Source organism: Heptranchias perlo, chromosome 30, assembly GCF_035084215.1.
Source record: "Heptranchias perlo isolate sHepPer1 chromosome 30, sHepPer1.hap1, whole genome shotgun sequence".
NCBI lineage: Eukaryota > Metazoa > Chordata > Chondrichthyes > Hexanchiformes > Hexanchidae > Heptranchias > Heptranchias perlo.
The window spans coordinates 22,021,771-22,039,453 of NC_090354.1; the positions used below are offsets into that span (position 1 = coordinate 22,021,771).

At 40.4% G+C, this 17,683-nt stretch overlaps 1 protein-coding gene across 1 annotated transcript; it reads left to right on the top strand.

The window, feature by feature from the left end:
- The first annotated feature begins 1,387 nt into the window (after positions 1–1,387).
- LOC137299987 (gap junction gamma-1 protein-like) lies at positions 1,388–13,570 on the top strand. The gene is made up of 2 exons (XM_067969041.1): positions 1,388–1,556; positions 9,581–13,570. Exon 2 carries the CDS (start codon positions 9,609–9,611, stop codon positions 10,779–10,781), a length of 1,173 nt encoding a protein of 390 aa, XP_067825142.1. The 5' UTR covers positions 1,388–1,556; positions 9,581–9,608; the 3' UTR covers positions 10,782–13,570.
- The last annotated feature ends 4,113 nt before the right edge of the window (positions 13,571–17,683 follow it).

Sequence of the window (17,683 nt, forward strand, 5' to 3'; positions counted from 1 at the left end):
TTTCCAGGTTTAACGTCGACGCGTAAAAATACAGGCTTCCCACTGGGAATGCAAAGTCTGAAAATTTTGCGATTGTGACCCAAAAAAACAACTATTTTAAACTCCCACCCGTCCCCAACCCACCCGTTCTTAGGGTTTAAAATCACCCCCTTTGTGTCCTCCTCATAGCTTACTTTCCCACCTAGCTTTGTAACGTCAGCAAACTTGGATACATTACACTCGGTCCCTTCATCTAAGTCATTAATGAAGATTGTAAATAGGATTAGCTTTGTGGTTTCCCTGCAATAAAACTTAGCAGCCCATTTTCTTTTTTATTGCCACTGTATAAAATTGAGTAAGAAGTCAACACCCCTAGGTGTATTTCATCTTCCCCTTGGCAAGCTCCATTCCACCCACTGAGTTCATGTGCATTATTTTTACTTCCACTATATACTTTGCATTTATCTGCATTGAACTTCATTGACTCAAATGCAAACGTTGCTGAATTGTCTGTCTAAGGTTTTGGGAGCCTCTCAACTCCATTGCAGCCCCATCTGCAAACTTAATTAGCTGTCATTAAGACTCATTCCAGGTCATTTATGTATATCAGGAGGTTCTAGCATAAATCTCTGGGGCACTCCACCTTTTTCACCCCCATCCCCATATTGCCCTTTGCTACTTTACCTTTTAGCTAGGTTGGTCTGGAAAGATCTACCGCTTTTCAAATATGTGTTTGATCTGAGGTATCGAAAGGGCAGTATCCTATTGTTGCATCATTTGAATAAAGCCCATCCTTTACCTGTTTACCGATAATGTGCAATGAAAAGAATAAACTAATCGGCTTCCTATATGGTCTAACATTTTGTTCCAGTACATTTTCTCCATGTAGATGCGAGTGAAAAGGGAATTGGATAAATACTTGAAGGGGAAAAATTTGCAGGGCTATGGGGAATGATAAGTGGATAGGTCTTTCAAAGAGCTGGCAGCGGCAAGAAGGGTAGAATGGCCTCCTTTTATGCTGTCTCATTCTATGATATGGAAATGCACCAATAAAAGGAGGATGGGGATTGTTTTAAAAGTGGCTAACTTTGGTTCAAAACATTGGGTGCTACTCTTCGTGTAAGGTAATGGTGAAAAGTAGCTGCTGGTACACAATCCAGTTTTTAAAAAAAGTTTAAGCCCCTTATAAAGAGGGAGGGGGTGGTTAGGTACAAATGATTCCCTTCACCGATGACACTGAGGCAACCCACGTCCTCTTGATAATTGCAACTCAATGGAGCTGGGCTTGTGGTACTTTGGTCCATGTTGTAATCCCTCGCTCCCACTGTGAGCCCCAAGGACAGGGCGAGGATGTGAGTTTGGATAGAAGGGAGGGAGGGAGTCGCTGTGGCGCTCGGGAAATCCCGCCCTGTGCTGCTCCGAGAGGAAAAGGAGAGGGATCCGGAGTGGGAGAGAGTTTGAGTTTGAGTGTGGACCGGGTCTGGGAAGCCCAGTAAGCGTCAAACTCCTCCTCTCCAACTCACAACACCGTTATTCCAGCGCGGAATGAGTGCTGATTTGCCCGGGAATACCGAGAGGTAAGAAGTTTCCCAAAAAAAAAAGTTGCTGTTTTCTTTTTTTTTAAAAAAAAAAGTTAGGCTCCACTGACACGCGCTGACTGGGATCCTTATCAGACATTTGCAACAGGAAAAAAAAACATTAATCCATTCCCGTGAAGTTAACTGGCGACTTTTGTTACAATAAAGTTTAAGGAGCGTCGAGCGGGATTAACGGGTTTGTGGCTTCGAAATGATGAGCGTCGCGACCGACCAAAGTTACAACTGTTGACAGCCTTAGGGGGTGGGGGAAGGGGGCACAAGGAGAGGAAAACACTCGGGATAGATAGCGCTGGAATGGGGGGAAATAGATCCTCGATATTAATTTAAACATTTGCATTTTTGGGTTATATTAATTTTTAATTGTTAATGTTCCTACGGAGTTTGCAGACATTTGCGCCAAAAAGCCTTAATTTAAGTGGTAACTTTGTTCTGTTTTTCTTTGTCTCTGTCTCTCTTTTTCCCCCCCCCCGCAGTTTTTTTAGGCTGCACACCAACAAAAAACTGGCAGATGACCTGACCCAAGCTGTCACTGTTACTCTTAATCTAGCTGTTTAAATATGTAAAAGAGGCGATCCCCTCTCGTTCCCCCTTCCCTCCCTTTGCAGACACACGACCAATGCATTAGCTAAAGTAATTATCACAAAGGTTTCCTGTTTGTTAACCTGGGCATGGTGTGTTGAGACCTACAGATCACCTGAGAGAATAATCTTTAAAAGTACAGAAACCGAAGCATCAAGAGTGAGAGACAGGAAGAAAACATAATTTAACATGTGTGGGATGGGAATTGATATTGTGTGCAATGATTTAAAAGTTAGATAGTTAATAAATCTACCACATACTATATTTTCAGAGGAGGCTTGCTGCATTTTCTGACCGGAGAGAAGTATGCAGTGGGGTATTAGGACCGTTACTTTTCTTGTTATGTATAAATTACCTGGACTTGGGAATAGGGAGTACAATTTCGAAGTTTGAGGATGGTACAAAACTTGGCAATGTGAGGAGGATAGTAGCAGACTTCAGGAGGATGTAGACTGGTGAAATGGGAAGATACATGGCAGATGCGATTTAATGCAAATAAGTGTGAAGTGATGCACTTTGGGAGGAACAACATGGTGAGACGGTCTCCATCCTAAATTGTACTATTTTGAGGGGGGTGCAAGAGCAGAGGGACTTGGGGGCACATATTCACATCTTTGAAGGTGGCAGGGCAAGTTGATAAGTCAGTTAAGAAAGCATATGGGGTACTTGGCTTTGTAAGTAGGGGCATTAAATACAAAAACAAGGAAGTCATGCTAAATCTTTACAAATCACTGTCGTTAAGCCTTAGCTGGAGTATTGTGTACAATTCTGGGCAGCACACTTTAGGAAGGATGTCAAGGCCTAGGAGAGGGTACAGAGTAGATATACCAGGATGATACCAGGGATGAGGGACTTCAGTTATGTGGAGAAGCTGGGATTGTTTTCCTTTAGAGCAGAGAAGGTTAAGGGGCGATCTAATAGAGGTGTTTAAAATTATGAGGTGTTTTGATAGAGCAAGTAGGGAGAAACTGTTTACTCTGGCAAGTGGGTTGGTAACCAGAGGTCATAGATTTAAAATAATTGGCAAAAGAACTGGGGAAATGAGGAGACATTTTTACACACAGAAGGTTGTTAAGATCTGGATGCTCTACCTGAGAGGGGGGTGGAAACGGATTCCATAGGAAGTTTCAAAAGGCAATTGGACATGTACTTGAAGAGGATTAATTTGTAGGGTTATGGGGAAAAATCTGGGGTGTGGGACTAAATTGGACAATCCTTTCAAAGAGCGGGCACAGGCACAATGGGCCAAATGGCCTCCTTCTGTGCTGTAAGATTCTATGATCCTTTACATTCTGTGTTTGTATCACATGCATCATCATGGACTTCAAATATGTGAAAATTAAAGTTAGAAGTCTGATCATTTTCCTACGGCTTTAGAGCACTTAGAAATAGATTTCATATGTTGTTCATCTGATATTTGTATGTACGAATGTGTGTGTGTATGTATATATTATGTTTTGGATGGTTGTCTGCATCAAAACACACTCCTCCGAGTTAGCAGTTGTAGCTCTCATGACTGGTGACAAAACTATCTCTGAAGTAGGAGGATGGAAGTGATGGAAAAACCAGGGTCACGTAACTACATTTCATCCACTAGTCATCCTGTAAGCCACTGGGAAAAGCGTATTCGTGCAGAAACATTTTTAATTGACGTTTCCTGTGTCATGACTTTTCCCATATGTATATGTGCAGTGTTTGGGCAGAGCACTAAGGAGGAGAGCTACTACAAATTAACTTAATGGGAACGAACCATCAATGGAGTACAGTGATCTTGTGTTCTTATTTTGGGCATGGAATAACTTTTCCTTTGCCTGGTGTACTCAATAACATGGTACCAGGGAGCTTGGATAGTTGGATGTAACTTAACTTCCTTTTGATTAATTTAATGAAGTAGAAGTCTGCTTTACTGATTTTCCTGGGATTTACTTTGAGCTGTTATGGATATTTGATGGAGTAACCCACTTGATATTGGGGGGGCAGGGGAAGTGAAGAAATATGCTTGTTTTATTGTTTGCACTTTTGTTTCCTGAAAGAGGCAGGGGAACTAGAATTAAACAATTCAATTATTTGTAATGCTATTTATCTCTTGCAGGCAAAAATGAAACTGTTTGTTTTGGATATAATTATTTCATAGACATCTTTATATTACTGTAACTTATCAACTTTTATAGCATTGTGATTAGGATTTCATGAAAGTGTCATTTCCATAATATTACAGGAAAGTTTAATGCTGTGTGAAATTTTTATACTACATCCACTTGAACTGTGAAGAATATCCAGCTGTACAATCATATTTAATCCCTCCAAATTTTGGTTTTGAGAGTATTTTGAGCAATAGTCCACTAGGTTGAACTACTGGTAATTACAGGTCAGTTGCTGGTGTAGTTATAGGGCTTGGAAGATGCTATGTTTGGCAGATACTCCCCATGACAGTTGTAATCTGATGGTTCAATAACTTCTTCTTCCCAGTTACACGTTCCTTTACACCAGTTATGTGGATTTTGAGTTGCAAAATTGATTAGGAGTCGTCAGAATAGATTGGGTCTCCTCCAGCCCCAAGCTGGCTAGGTGTCGTTGCCATTTAGGGAGTTGAGGATCCAAATACAAAGAACTCTGTGGATTTGCTGATTGATCCTTTTGCTAAATTAAGTTAGGAGGCACAATAAGTTGTTCAGATGGAAGCAGGAAGTTAGAAAGGAACATAGATAGATTAAGTGCGTGGACAAAACTGTGGCAGATGGAATTCAATGTGGGGAAGTGTGAGGTCATCCACTTTGGATCCAAGAAAGACAAATCAGAATATTTTCTAAATGGTAAGAAACTAGAAATTATGGCGGAGCAAAGGGATTTGGGTGATCAGGTAGACAAATCACTGAAAGTTAATGCACAGATACAAAAGGTAATCAAAAGAGCTAATGGAATGTTGGCCTTTATTTCAAGGATTGGAATTCAAAGGGTAGGAAACTATGCTTCAGTTGTACAGAGCCTTGGTCAGACCCCATCTGGAGTACTGCATTTTAGTTCTGGGCATCACACCCCAGGAAGGATGTATTGACCCTAGTTGGGGTACAGTGCAGATTTACCAAAATTATACTGGGGCTAAAGGGTTAAATTATGAGGACAGGTTACATAAACTTGGGTTGTATTCCTTTTTTGAGTTTAGAAGGTTAAGGGGTGATCTAATTGGTGTTTAAAATGATAAAAGGATTCAATAGAGTAGATATAGAGATGTTATTTCCTCTGGCAGGGGAATCCAGAACAAGGGGGCACAATATTAAAATTAGAGCTAGGCCATTCAGGAGTGAAATCAGGAAGCACTTTTTTCATCCAAAAGGTAGTGGGAATGTGAAAAACTTCCTCCAAAAGGCGGTAGATGCTGGGTAAGTTGAAATTTTAAAGCCTGAAGTTGACAGATTTTTATTAGGTAAGTTTATCAAGGGGTATTGATCAAAGGCGGATAAATAGAGTTGAGGTACAGAACAGCCATAATCTAATTAAATGGCGGAATGGGCTCGAGGGGCTAAATGGCCTACTCCTGTTCCTATGGTCTTCAGTCCTTTCAACTGTCTCCTTAAACCCCTGCCCCTGCCCCCTCCACCCTCACCTCTAACAAGTTCAGCTTATGGACGGACTTCTTTGTCATTAAATTAGAGACCATCCATTCAGCTGTCTGCTGCTCACCAAGCCACACCTCCTCCCAGGCCCACCCTAGCCCTGAGCCCCCCTATCTCTCTCTAGTTTCTCTCCCATTTCTACCCCATGCCCTCTCAGAGCTCATCTCACCCATAAGACCCACTTCCTGCTGCCTTGACCCCATTCCTACTAAGCTGTTGACCACCAAATTTCCTGGCGCTCTTGCTAGCTGTCAGTGTAAATAGTTCCCTCTCCTCAGGTACTGCCCACCTTCCTTTCAAAGCAGCTGTCTTTGCCCCCTTCTCAAAAAAAAACACCCTCATCCTCTCTGTCTGTGCAAACTACTGCCCAATCTCCAACCTCCCTTTTCTTTCCAAGCCCCTGAACATATTGTCACCTCCCAAATCCGTGCCCCTCTCTCCTGCAACACCCTGTTTGAATTCCTCCAATCAGGTTTCTGTGCCTCTCACAGCAATAAAACTGCCCTAACTAAAGACGTGAACATTCTCTGACCATGGTGCATTATCCTTCCTTTGCATGGTCGACCACCTCTTTCAAAGCCTATTCTCCATTGTATAGCTCAGTGGGATTGCCCTCGCTTGGTTCCAAAGTTACCTATCCAATTATAGCCAGAAGATCTCCAACAGTGCCTTCTCTTCCAGCCTTTGCACAGTCACCTAAGGAGTCCACAAGAATCCATTCTTGGTACCTTCCTCTTCCTCATCAATATGTGCCTCTTGGTGACATCATCTACAAACATGGGGTCAGCTTCCACATGTACAGTGATGACATCTAGCTCTACCTCTCAACCCCTCCACTGCCTCTAAATGGTGAAAAGCTCAAAACAGTGGAGGTCCAAAGAGACTTAGGGGTCCATGTACATCCGATCATTAAAATGTCATGGACAAGTACAGAAAACAAACATAAAGGCTAATGGAATGCTGGCTTTTTATCCAGAGGACTAGAATTCAAGGGGGTAGAAGTTATGCTACAGCTATACAAAGCCCTGGTTAGACCACACCTGGAGTATTGTGTTCAGTTCTGGGCACCGCACCTTAGGAAGGATGTATTGACCCTAGTTGGGGGAACAGTGCAGATTTACCAAAATTATACTGGGGCTAAAGGGTTAAATTATGAGGTCAGGTTACATAAACTTGGGTTGTATTCCTTTGAGTTTAGAAGGTTATGGGGTGATCTAATTGAGGTGTTTAAAATGATAAAAGGATTCAATAGAGTAGATAGCTGCCTTGGAGGGAGTGCAACGTAAATTTACTAGAATGATATCAGGACTCCCAAGGGTTAAATTGCGAGGAGAGATTACACAAACTAGAGTTTAGAAGATTAATGGGTGATTTGATCAAAGTTTAAGACATTAAGGGGAACTGATAGGGTAGATAGTGAGAAACTATTTCCACTAGTTGGAGAGTCTAGGACTAGGAGACACAGCCTCAAAATTAGGGCCAGGGCTTTCAGGAGCGAAGTTAGGAAACATGTCTACATGCAAAGGGTGGTAGAAGTTTGGAACTCTCTTCTGCAAACAGCAGTTGATGCTAGCTCAATTGTTAATTTTAAATCTGAGATCGATAGATTTTTGTTAACCAAAGGTATTAAGGGATCTGGGATTATGGCGGGTATATGGAGTTAGTTCACAGATCAGCCATGATCTCATTGAATGGGGGAATAGGCTTGAGGGGCTGAATGACCTAATCCTTGTTCCTATGTTCTGTGTTGCCAGAGTGCTTGTTTGCTATCCATTCTTGGATTAATCACAATTTTCTCCAGTTAAATGCTCTTCGACACCTGTCACAAACTCCGTACCCTTGCCACCAATACCACCCTCCTCAACTTGAACATCGGGAAGACTGAAGGCATTGTCTTTGACCTCTGCCACAAAATCCATACCCTCCATGGCTGTCTTGAGCTGAACCAGACTGCTTGCAACCTCGGTGCTCTGTTGAACCCCGAGCTGAGTTTCTGACTCAATGTGTTCTCCATGTATTACAAAGACTGCCTACTTCTACCTCCATAACATCAGCCGCCTCTGCCTCTACTTCAGCCAATCTGCCGCTGAAACCCACATCCAAGCCTTTGTCCTCTCCAGGCTTGACTATTCCAATGCTCTACTGGCCATTCTCCACCCTTCATAAACTCGAGGTGATTCAAAAATCTAGCTAGCCATATCCTATCCCACACCAAATCCCACTTGCCTATCATCCTGTCCTCACTGAGGTAAATTGGCTCTTGGTTCCCCCAACTCCTGAAATTACTAATCCTTCACCCTCTTGCTTAACATCCTCCATAGATTCCACGCCCCCCCCCCCCAATCCCCCTGAAGTCTTCATTCCTGTGACTCCGTCCTTTTGTTCATTCCCCTCTCCTTTTGCCCCACCGTTGGCCATTAAATCGCTCCACCTTCCTCTCCTCCACTGACTCTCCTTAAAACACATGCCTTAGGCCAAGCTTTTGGTCACCCCTCCTTTGGCTTTCCATCCATTTTTTTCCTTACTCTGCAAAGTGCTCTGGGACTTTTTACTACTTTTAAAAGCTTTATTAATGAAAGATGTTACTGATTTTCCTCTGTTTCCCCTGCCCCCATATATTTTTTCTCTGCTTGTGACTTCTTCCCTTAAGCAGTGCTGCAGCACCACCTTATGAAGAATGCTGATACTGCATGAAGGGTTCACATTCCAAAGTGTGTCAGAACAATGTGTGAGAGGTAAACTTCCTTGGGTTCAAAACTTTTATCTGGTGGAGGCCTGCTCTCCCTGCATTTGTTTGACAGATAAAAAGGCTTTGAAATATTAGGACAAGACTGCAGTGCCTTTCATGTCCTAAGGACTTCCCAAAGTGTTTTGCAACCAATGAATTACTATTGGTGCATAAGCAAACACACCAGTCAATTTGCACACGGCACAGTCCCACAAACAGCAAATGAGATCAATGACCAGTTAACCTGTTGTTAGTGATGTTGGTTGAGGGATGAGTGTTGGCCAGGACACCAGGAGTATCCCCCGCTCTTCAAATAGAATGGGATCTTTCCCATCCATCTGAATAGGCAGATGGCACTTCTTAACATCTTGTCTGAAAGATAGCAACTCCGATAATGTAGCAATCCCTCAGCACTACATTTATTTTCTGCTCATTTCCTGGAGTGGGTCTTGAATTCATAACCTGATTCAAGGTTACGACTGAGGCAAAGTCTTCAGCAGCTCTTACTTTCTTTAAGGACAAAAGTCGATTTACTTTTGTTTTCCTCCCATTTTCTCTTTTCTCTTCTTGCACATGTTCTATCTCTCTGCCTGTTCTGATGGCGACTCACAGAAGTATTAACCTTTCTAATAAAGGGACTAATTGAAATACCAATTTATCAGTCCAACTTTCCTTTTCTTTCTCTCCTTTCTTTCATTGACCTCTTTATCTTTCTGATAAACGGTCCCACTGAAACCTTTCTCTTTTTCTCTCTTTCTCTTTCCCTTTCTCTTTCAGATGTTCATTTCAGATTTCCAACGATTTTGGCTTTTCTTTTTATCTCTAAAATGTCAATGGTGGATATGTCTAAAGGTTTTGAAATGCTTATACTGCTTCTTAGCATTTGAAAAAGCATGTGCCCTAACAAACTTTTGCTACTACTTCAGGGTGTGCTAAGAACGGTTTTAATATCCTGGACAAATTCCTAGGTTTTTGAAATTATTTTTGTTGGATTTGTGATTTTTTTTCTCTAATGTTAATTCAGTATTCTATTGAAACCTGCTGACATAAATGTCCAATGGTAAATGTGTATTGTGTTGCAGGGGCTGATTGGAAAGCTGATTGAATAACATGAGCTGGAGTTTTCTAACACGACTTCTGGAGGAAATCCACAATCATTCCACGTTCGTTGGCAAACTGTGGCTGACTGTTCTCATTATATTCCGCATTGTGCTAACAGTGGTTGGAGGGGAATCGATTTACTACGATGAGCAGACCAAGTTTGTTTGCAATACAGGACAGCCAGGTTGTGAGAATGTTTGCTATGATGCCTTTGCTCCGTTATCCCACGTAAGATTTTGGGTATTCCAGGTAATACTGATTGCAACCCCGTCTATTGTGTACCTGGGTTATGCCGTCCACAAAATTGCTGCCACGGAAGATCTTGAATATGGAGGCCGGAAGCCAAAGAAACACCAGTATGCCGTGCGATGGAAGCAGCATCGTGCTTTAGAGGAGGCGGAAGATGATAATATTGAGGATCCCATACTGTATCCAGAAATAGAGCTGCAGAGTGATAAAGAGAACAAAGATCAAAAGAGCCTGACTAAGCACGACGGGAGGCGTCGCATTAAAAGGGATGGTCTGATGAAAATTTATGTTATGCAGTTGCTTGCAAGGACTATATTTGAACTGAGTTTTCTTGTGGGACAGTATATTTTATATGGCTTTGAGGTGGCCGCAAGATACGAATGCGAAAGGAAGCCATGCCCTCATCGGGTAGACTGCTTTGTATCCAGACCGACAGAAAAGACCATTTTTCTGCTAATAATGTATGGAGTAAGCTGTCTTTGTTTATTCATAGATATCTGGGAGTTGATTCATTTGGGATTTGGAATGATAAGGGATGTACTACAAAACAAGAAAAACTCCATGGCAGAGGCTAGTTATAGTTATCCATACACTTGGAACACTCCTTCGGCCCCCCCTGGATACAACATTGCAGTCAAACCAGATCAGATTCCATACACGGAACTTTCCAATGCTAAAATGGCTTATAAGCAAAACAAGGCAAATATTGCTCAAGAACAACAATATGGCAGTAATGATGAAAACATCCCAGTCAACTTGGAAAGTGTGCAGCAGCAGCTGAAAATGGTTCAGGAACAGTTGGACCTGGCTTTTCAGGCTTATAATGGACACAGCAACCCCTCAAACCATCCCAGAGACAAGAAGGCGGCAGGATCAAACAAAAGCAGCACGAGCAGCAAATCTGGAGACGGAAAAACCTCTGTGTGGATTTGATAACCATTTTGTTGCTCAACTAGTTTCAGTTGCATATAGACTCAAAGATGACTTATTACAAATGAATGGTTTATACTATTTATCAGTTATGCTAAATAGCCATCAGAGATCCATTTCAGGTCATGACCAAAACGTACTGTCTATTACAGTAGTGGTTTTTTTGGTTCCATCTATGGAGATCTAGATTGGAACTTGTTGCAGATTAATTTTTGTTTTCAGAACACTGCTCGATGTAGCGACTTCTTTTGTAAGGTAGACTTTGGAGAGTCAATTGCCGCTATTGTATTTGATGAATTTTCCTTCCAGTTACCGTATTTGCCAAGTTGGTCACAAATATTTCAAAAATGGAATGGAGTTCTCACTATTCGTACTGTATGTACAAAAAAGTGCCTTTTTCAGGAATGAACGCAACCAGCTTGCCAATTATAGCCATAATCTGTGTTGTATGGCCAGTGAATTAAGGTTTGCATTTGAGTAATTTTGTGAAAAAGGTTGCATTTGAAAAAAGTAATTTTATTCTCCAAATGTTCATGGTAAAAGTGCTTCTAGTATCATTTTTTTGCTGATACTTGCTTACAACATTTAAGGATGATAGGTTAGCAAGACTAGATTGTGGCTTACAAAAGATGAGACACATTCTACAACATTTTGAGAATGGTGGCTGCCTCTTAAGATCATTCCTATTTTTGCAAAATAATTAAGTTGGATTTGATTACAATAGATCTTCCTTGATATAGTGAAAATTAATGTTGGTGCAGAATCTACTTTGATGCTTTGTTAGTTTACAGTGTAAAATACTGTAGAAATTCTTGATTGTTGAGGTGTCATTATAGATAACAGCATATCTTCAATTGTAAGAGAATCCAAATCACACTGTCCAAGACTTTATTTGTAATCATGATCCTATTTGTTAAATGATTTAATGAGCGCTCTGTTATGAGAAGGAAAGCAAGTAACTAGCATAGAAAATGTTAATATCAAATGGGATCAGATTTGAAATTGGCACTTAACAAGGACAGTTTGCAACAAATCACAACGGTTCTGAATGAGGGGAAACTGTTAAGTGACATTTGATAAATGATCTTCAGTGGGGGAAATGTGGCTTGTTCTTCAACTTCAGGCTGAAGGTATGTGGTGTAATTTTGAGTTGCTCGCATCTGGAGAAGAGGAGCATGGTTCTAGGACACGTTATGATAAATTCTGGTGCCACAGGATCATTGTAGAAGGTTGCAACACTTAGGAACTACAACTGTTTTGATGTGCTGTCGAACAGTCCACGTCGGCTGGAGAATGATCCATTATACTAAGTGCAAACAGCAGGCACTTACCATGGTGCCTTAGGAAGGTTTTTTGGGAGAAGACTTTCCAACACCACTTCCTTTCCCCTCTTTCCCCAACTGCCCAGCCAAAGGAAATGTTATATGACAATATGTTGAGCTTCCTCAATATTTGCTGGAGTTGCCAATATGTTCCAAAAACAAGCCATCGTTTTTATTTTGGTGGCTCAACTTTTTTATTTAAATTAACGTTCCAATGCTCATAAAATGGGTTGGTTGTGGCTGTGATGGCATTCATAATGTAAAGGGCACAAACTTCTTAATGCCAATATTGAAAGTGTTTTTTTGGAAACGTATGTGTATGCTTTTTTGTTGTCATGATTAAGTAGAATGCATGTCTTCTAGGGCAGATTTGGAATAATGATTAGCATAATGTAAGGTTAACTTGTAAAGATCCAAGTAGAAGGGAAGGACCATTGGTTCCTCTCTGGTTTCAAATCTTCTGTATAGCCTTTTTTTTGATAGCTCAACATGGTATTTTTAAGAATGGAATTGCCAAATTAAAATCCACTGTCTTCAAATATTGTTTCAAAAACACTCAGCTCTGATTTCCATGGCACTAAATGTACTTTTTAGTATTTCTGTACTGGAACAAATTGTAACATTCGAAGAATGCATTGGGTTGGTTTCAGTCCGTTGCAAATAACCTTGTGCTGTTAGCTAAGTGCTCCGCCGGAGTAGGCCATGGTAGTACAGGGAGAAAATGCTATAAAATCAGTGATGAGGAACTTATCAGTTTGTTCTAGCTCTAGTTTTATATTTTTGCGGAAAGTTTTATGTACACTTCTTTCCCTGCCAAAATATCATTTGTTTATTAGGTTCAGGGAGTAGTTTGTTCCAGCTATTTGCAATATTCTGACTGACAGCATATTGTAATTTGTTCTCTTCATAGATGAAAAGGCCGCTTCTGATTGAAAATGGCGTAATGACTTAAAGTTGAAGCTGTGTTCACCTTTCTAGCTAGAAGGGAAATATAGTTAGATGGAACATGAAATAGTTTAATATTTTAAAAAAGTCTAAATTTATGTAATTGTTTTTGAATTTAGCTACACAGCACTTCTTTAGTGAAGTGATGGGAGTGCCAAATGGAAATCCATCCTTAACTTGGTGATTCAGTGAGTCACTTATTGAAAAATTTTATGTTGCAGTATGAAACAAAAAAATCGGTGCCTTTTCTTTTCCTGTTACCTACTAAAAGGGACTTTATGCTACATTCCAAACTCTAAAAGGCGTACTTTTGTTTCAAACTGAATTTGTGTGTATATGGAGCCAAGTCTTCAAATTGTGTTCGTCAGTTCTTTAAGGAAATGTAACTTGTCGTTGCATCATCTATGCAAATTATCTTAGTTTTATATGATACAGATGGATGTTAAAAAAAACATGTCTACATATTTGAAAAAAAGATTTTGTAAAAAAAAAAGTCTGTCAGTTTTCTGCATGTTTCAAAAGTACTTTGGAGTTGTAACTACAAATAGAAATTTTGTTCTATATATTGTCTGTCCTTTCTTTTACTGGTATATGTATAAGTGAGTAAAATTCAAAATAGTTTTAAGTTTTTTTTCCTTCCAGCACTTTGGGATCGGGATCAAATTCCATGTCCCAATTTTTAGGTACTCAGTGCATTTTAGGGGGAGAGACAATATTGAAAATAGTTAGTGCAGCCACTGTTGACCCCAATATGTCTTTACACCCACTTTAAGTTTGGTCCCATATCTTTAATTATGGTAGAACAATAATCCAACAATAAACTTCATTGTAAGAGGTTCGGTTCAAACAGCTTGTTCCCTTTCTATACGGTCTAAGTAGAGTTAATCATACAGTTTGAGTACTGAAAGCATGGTTAAATTGGGGTTAGGGTTAGGCCCGGGAACCATGTTCTACTTTATTCAAACAAATACTTCTTCACCTCAGTAATGCGCACAGACCGATTGCTCTCTCTTGCTGCCTTCTCCCACATGACCGTACATTGGTCCCTTTTTATTGTTGCAGGAGTGGACTATGTCTTCCAAGATATTTCACCATCCAGATGAAAGTTGGAGGAAGCTACAGGACACTGACTGTTTGAAAGCTCTGCCTCGTGAACTTTTAATCAATAAAGTTAATTTACGAGCACTTAAAGAACTCGTGCTACATTCCTAAATGTGCTATTTTTACACAGGCGTTAAATGAGCTGAGTAAATTGCTGCCAGGGTAGTGCCTGCTGACCCGTGCTTTTAATTCAGCAGAACAACACAAACACCTCTTTTGTTGAATGAGGAGCAGTAGTCAATGTCTTTGTTCAAACCCCTTATTGACAACAAGAATATTAGAATTTTCTGCCCCTCTTTCCCCAAGTAGGATTTGGACATCTCGCCCAATTGAGGCACTTTTAGGGGACAAGTAAAGGCCTCAGTTGAGGGGAAATGGCTCTTTGTGGAACAAGTTAAAGACAACCAAGAGAACCTCAGAGCCATCTGCAAGATACGGAACAGGGATGTTCGTTGTCCACAGTCAGTCCAGTAAAACAGCTGTTGTTGGAAGAAGCTGGTATGTTTGTGCTACTCTTCAAAGGTACTTCATTGGTTGTAAAGCACTTTGAGACTTCCTGAGGTTGTGAAAGGCCCTATGGAAATGCAAGTCTTTTTTCCTCTAAAACGTGGCACAGAGGACCAGATGCTTCTCTCTTGTTTCTGATAGCTGGGTTTGAATTGAATCCAGCCCAATGTGATGGCTGAAAGTCTTCTCCTTCTGACAGTAAAGGTCCAATATGAAATGACACTGAATAGTTTAAACTTCGTTCACAGGAGGCATAGGTCCACAAGACAAAATCCGCAATCTTGCTTCGATGTCTGCTGTAGAAAATGGAAACTGTCACATTGATGAGGTGGATGGGTGCTGAGAGCTTTAATGTGCAACTGGCTTTGCTATATCTGACCTGAAAATGCTTGATGTTAACATTGGGGTCCTTTTAAATGGGGAAGTGTACTATTTCCTAGAGATCATTTTCCTTTACTTGCTTTAAACTCCACTTCCCAAAAAACGATTGTCATGAATATCATTCTGAAGGGTAAATATAGCTCCACCTTATACATAGTGAAAATGTGTCTGCACGCACTTCCTGACTACAAAGCCTTCCTTCCTATTAACTTTTCCATTATAAATTCCTGTATCCATATTTATAATGGGAATTGCCTTTATAAATTTGTCACACTGTTGCTACCACTCTCCTGCCAGTGATAATAATAGCTGAGCTGTAACATCTCAGTTTTGCATCTCCTAGCTCCACAGCCTTTTTCTGCATGGAAATTCCTATGCTTCAACCAACTCTTTCTCTGCTTACCAAATTGCCATACGTTTTACTATTTAACTTTTTAATATATAAAAATGTAAAATCAAAGGATTATACAAAATAAGGACAGAATATGAATGTAAAATGGCCACTGAATTACATCTATGTCTCCTGATCCAATTATCCCCTGCCCTCTGACCTTTCTTCATCTAAAGACTACACCTAGTCTTGACTATTAAATGCAATGTCTCGGGGAATCAATTGGTACATTTAAATGGGGTTGCAATATATCTTGATCATATGTGTCACTCCTGACATTTGCCTCTCTGTTGGCTGCTCTCCACGGATCATCCTCTTCAACGTTGATTTGTCGTCTTCCCAGATTTTGTGTAACATTTCCTATTATACACCAGTATGCATTTGGATGTTGTATTTGGTCCATTTCTTAAAAATGTTATCTTTAATAGCTATTTCTTCACTGTTGAGAGGCTGGTTAAAAGCTTCCATATTATCCTTGAGGCATCTGCAGAAATTTGAAACTCCCAATAAAATAAATTGCCATTTGTTCCAGTTAAAATGATTACAATTGTTAAATGATTGAGATCAATTTATAGACCCTCGTCCCCGCCCTACCTCCATTTGCTTCCCAGAGCTCCTTGACACTGTGCCTGCTTTGTTGGTTAGGAGTATGAGGCTAGATATATCAGCTGAAATATCAAAGCACTGTTACAATATAGTATGCTCAATTCTTGTACTACAGGCTTTGTTATGTGATCTTAAAATGCGAAGGATTCAAAATTGTCACTTCCACACCGCCTGAGGAAGGGGAAAGCCACCGAAAGCTTGTGGGATTAAAAATAAAATCGTTGGACTATAACTTGGCGTTGTAAAATTGTTTACACTTGTACTACAAAAGGATGAGATTGTCTGTCCAGGACTCTGAGATTTATGAAACTGCTTGGAAATTGCCCAGGGAAATATTCTATAAAATGAAATGGCCTTGGTGTTAATTTTAATAACTTATGCTTGTGACAGAAATGTCCATTGGTTTATTTTTTTCTTTTAAATTAATACAATGAATAGATTTTTTTCAAATGCAACTTTCATTGGAAATTGGCTGCTCAGAACCAGCTTGTCTAGGTGGCAATGCCTCAAGCAATGTATTTTGAGGTGTTAACAGATTTGCAATTAAAATATTAAGTGCTGATGCCCCAGTAAAACACTTCTTGATTACTACTCCCATCAAGTTGTTAATTGGATATCTACCAGTCTGTTGGATCGTCACCTTGCTGATTGTTTTTGTAACTATTTTATGATGGGATTTACAATGCAAATATAACAGTCTACTGAGAACTACCTGAAAGGAAACTTTCAATCAAAGGGTGATCTTGAACATGTTTTAAGTTGGCCATCTTTTATTCGGTTTGGTTTTTGTTTGACTGTGGGACGTGGAGAAGAAACACAGCTCTGTAGGCGCACACTAAATCCTGCAATGACTAGTCCATTAAGAAATCAGAAAAGTATTTTATTTCAGGTTCTGCAAAAAAGCTTCCAAAGGACCATCTTGCTGATTTGTCTATTTAGCCCTTCATTAGCTGTCTCCAAACTGGTTGTTTTTGGACTGATTTAACTCTCATTTTTACTGCTTGTTTCTGTCAGTAACTATTTGTCAATAAACCTGTTGAATGGTTTAGCTTGTTACAAAAGTGTCTGGCATAACTAATATCAACCATCTTCTGAAGTGAAAGGGGATGTACTTGTAGTCCTATATTTTCTAGACCTGACTCTTCCAATGCTTTCCTGGCTGGCCTCCCATCTTACACCCTTCATAAACTTGAGCTTATCCAAAGTTATGCTGCCTGTATCCTGTTCACCCATCACCCTTGTGCTCGCTGACCTACATTGGCTCCCAGTCCAGGAATGCCTTGATTTTTAAATTCTCATCCTTGTTTTCAAATCCCTCCTTGCCCTCACCCCTCCCTATCTCTGTAATCTCCTCCAGCCCTACAACCCTCTGAGATCTCTGCGCTCCTCCAATTCTTACCTCTTGCACATTCCTGATTTTAATCGCTTCACCATTGGTGGCCGTGCCTTCAGCTGCCTAAGGCCCTAAGCTCTGGAATTCCCTCGCCAAACCTTTCTGACTCTCTCCTGCTTTACTAGACAATCAGAGCTAACAATTATTGGGGCATTTTGCAACTGACTAGTTTTAACTCAAGTTGATAGAGCATGTCCAAACTTTTGTTGAGAGGAAAAAGCATTTTTGAAAGAATGATGCAATCCAGAGTTGTTTACAT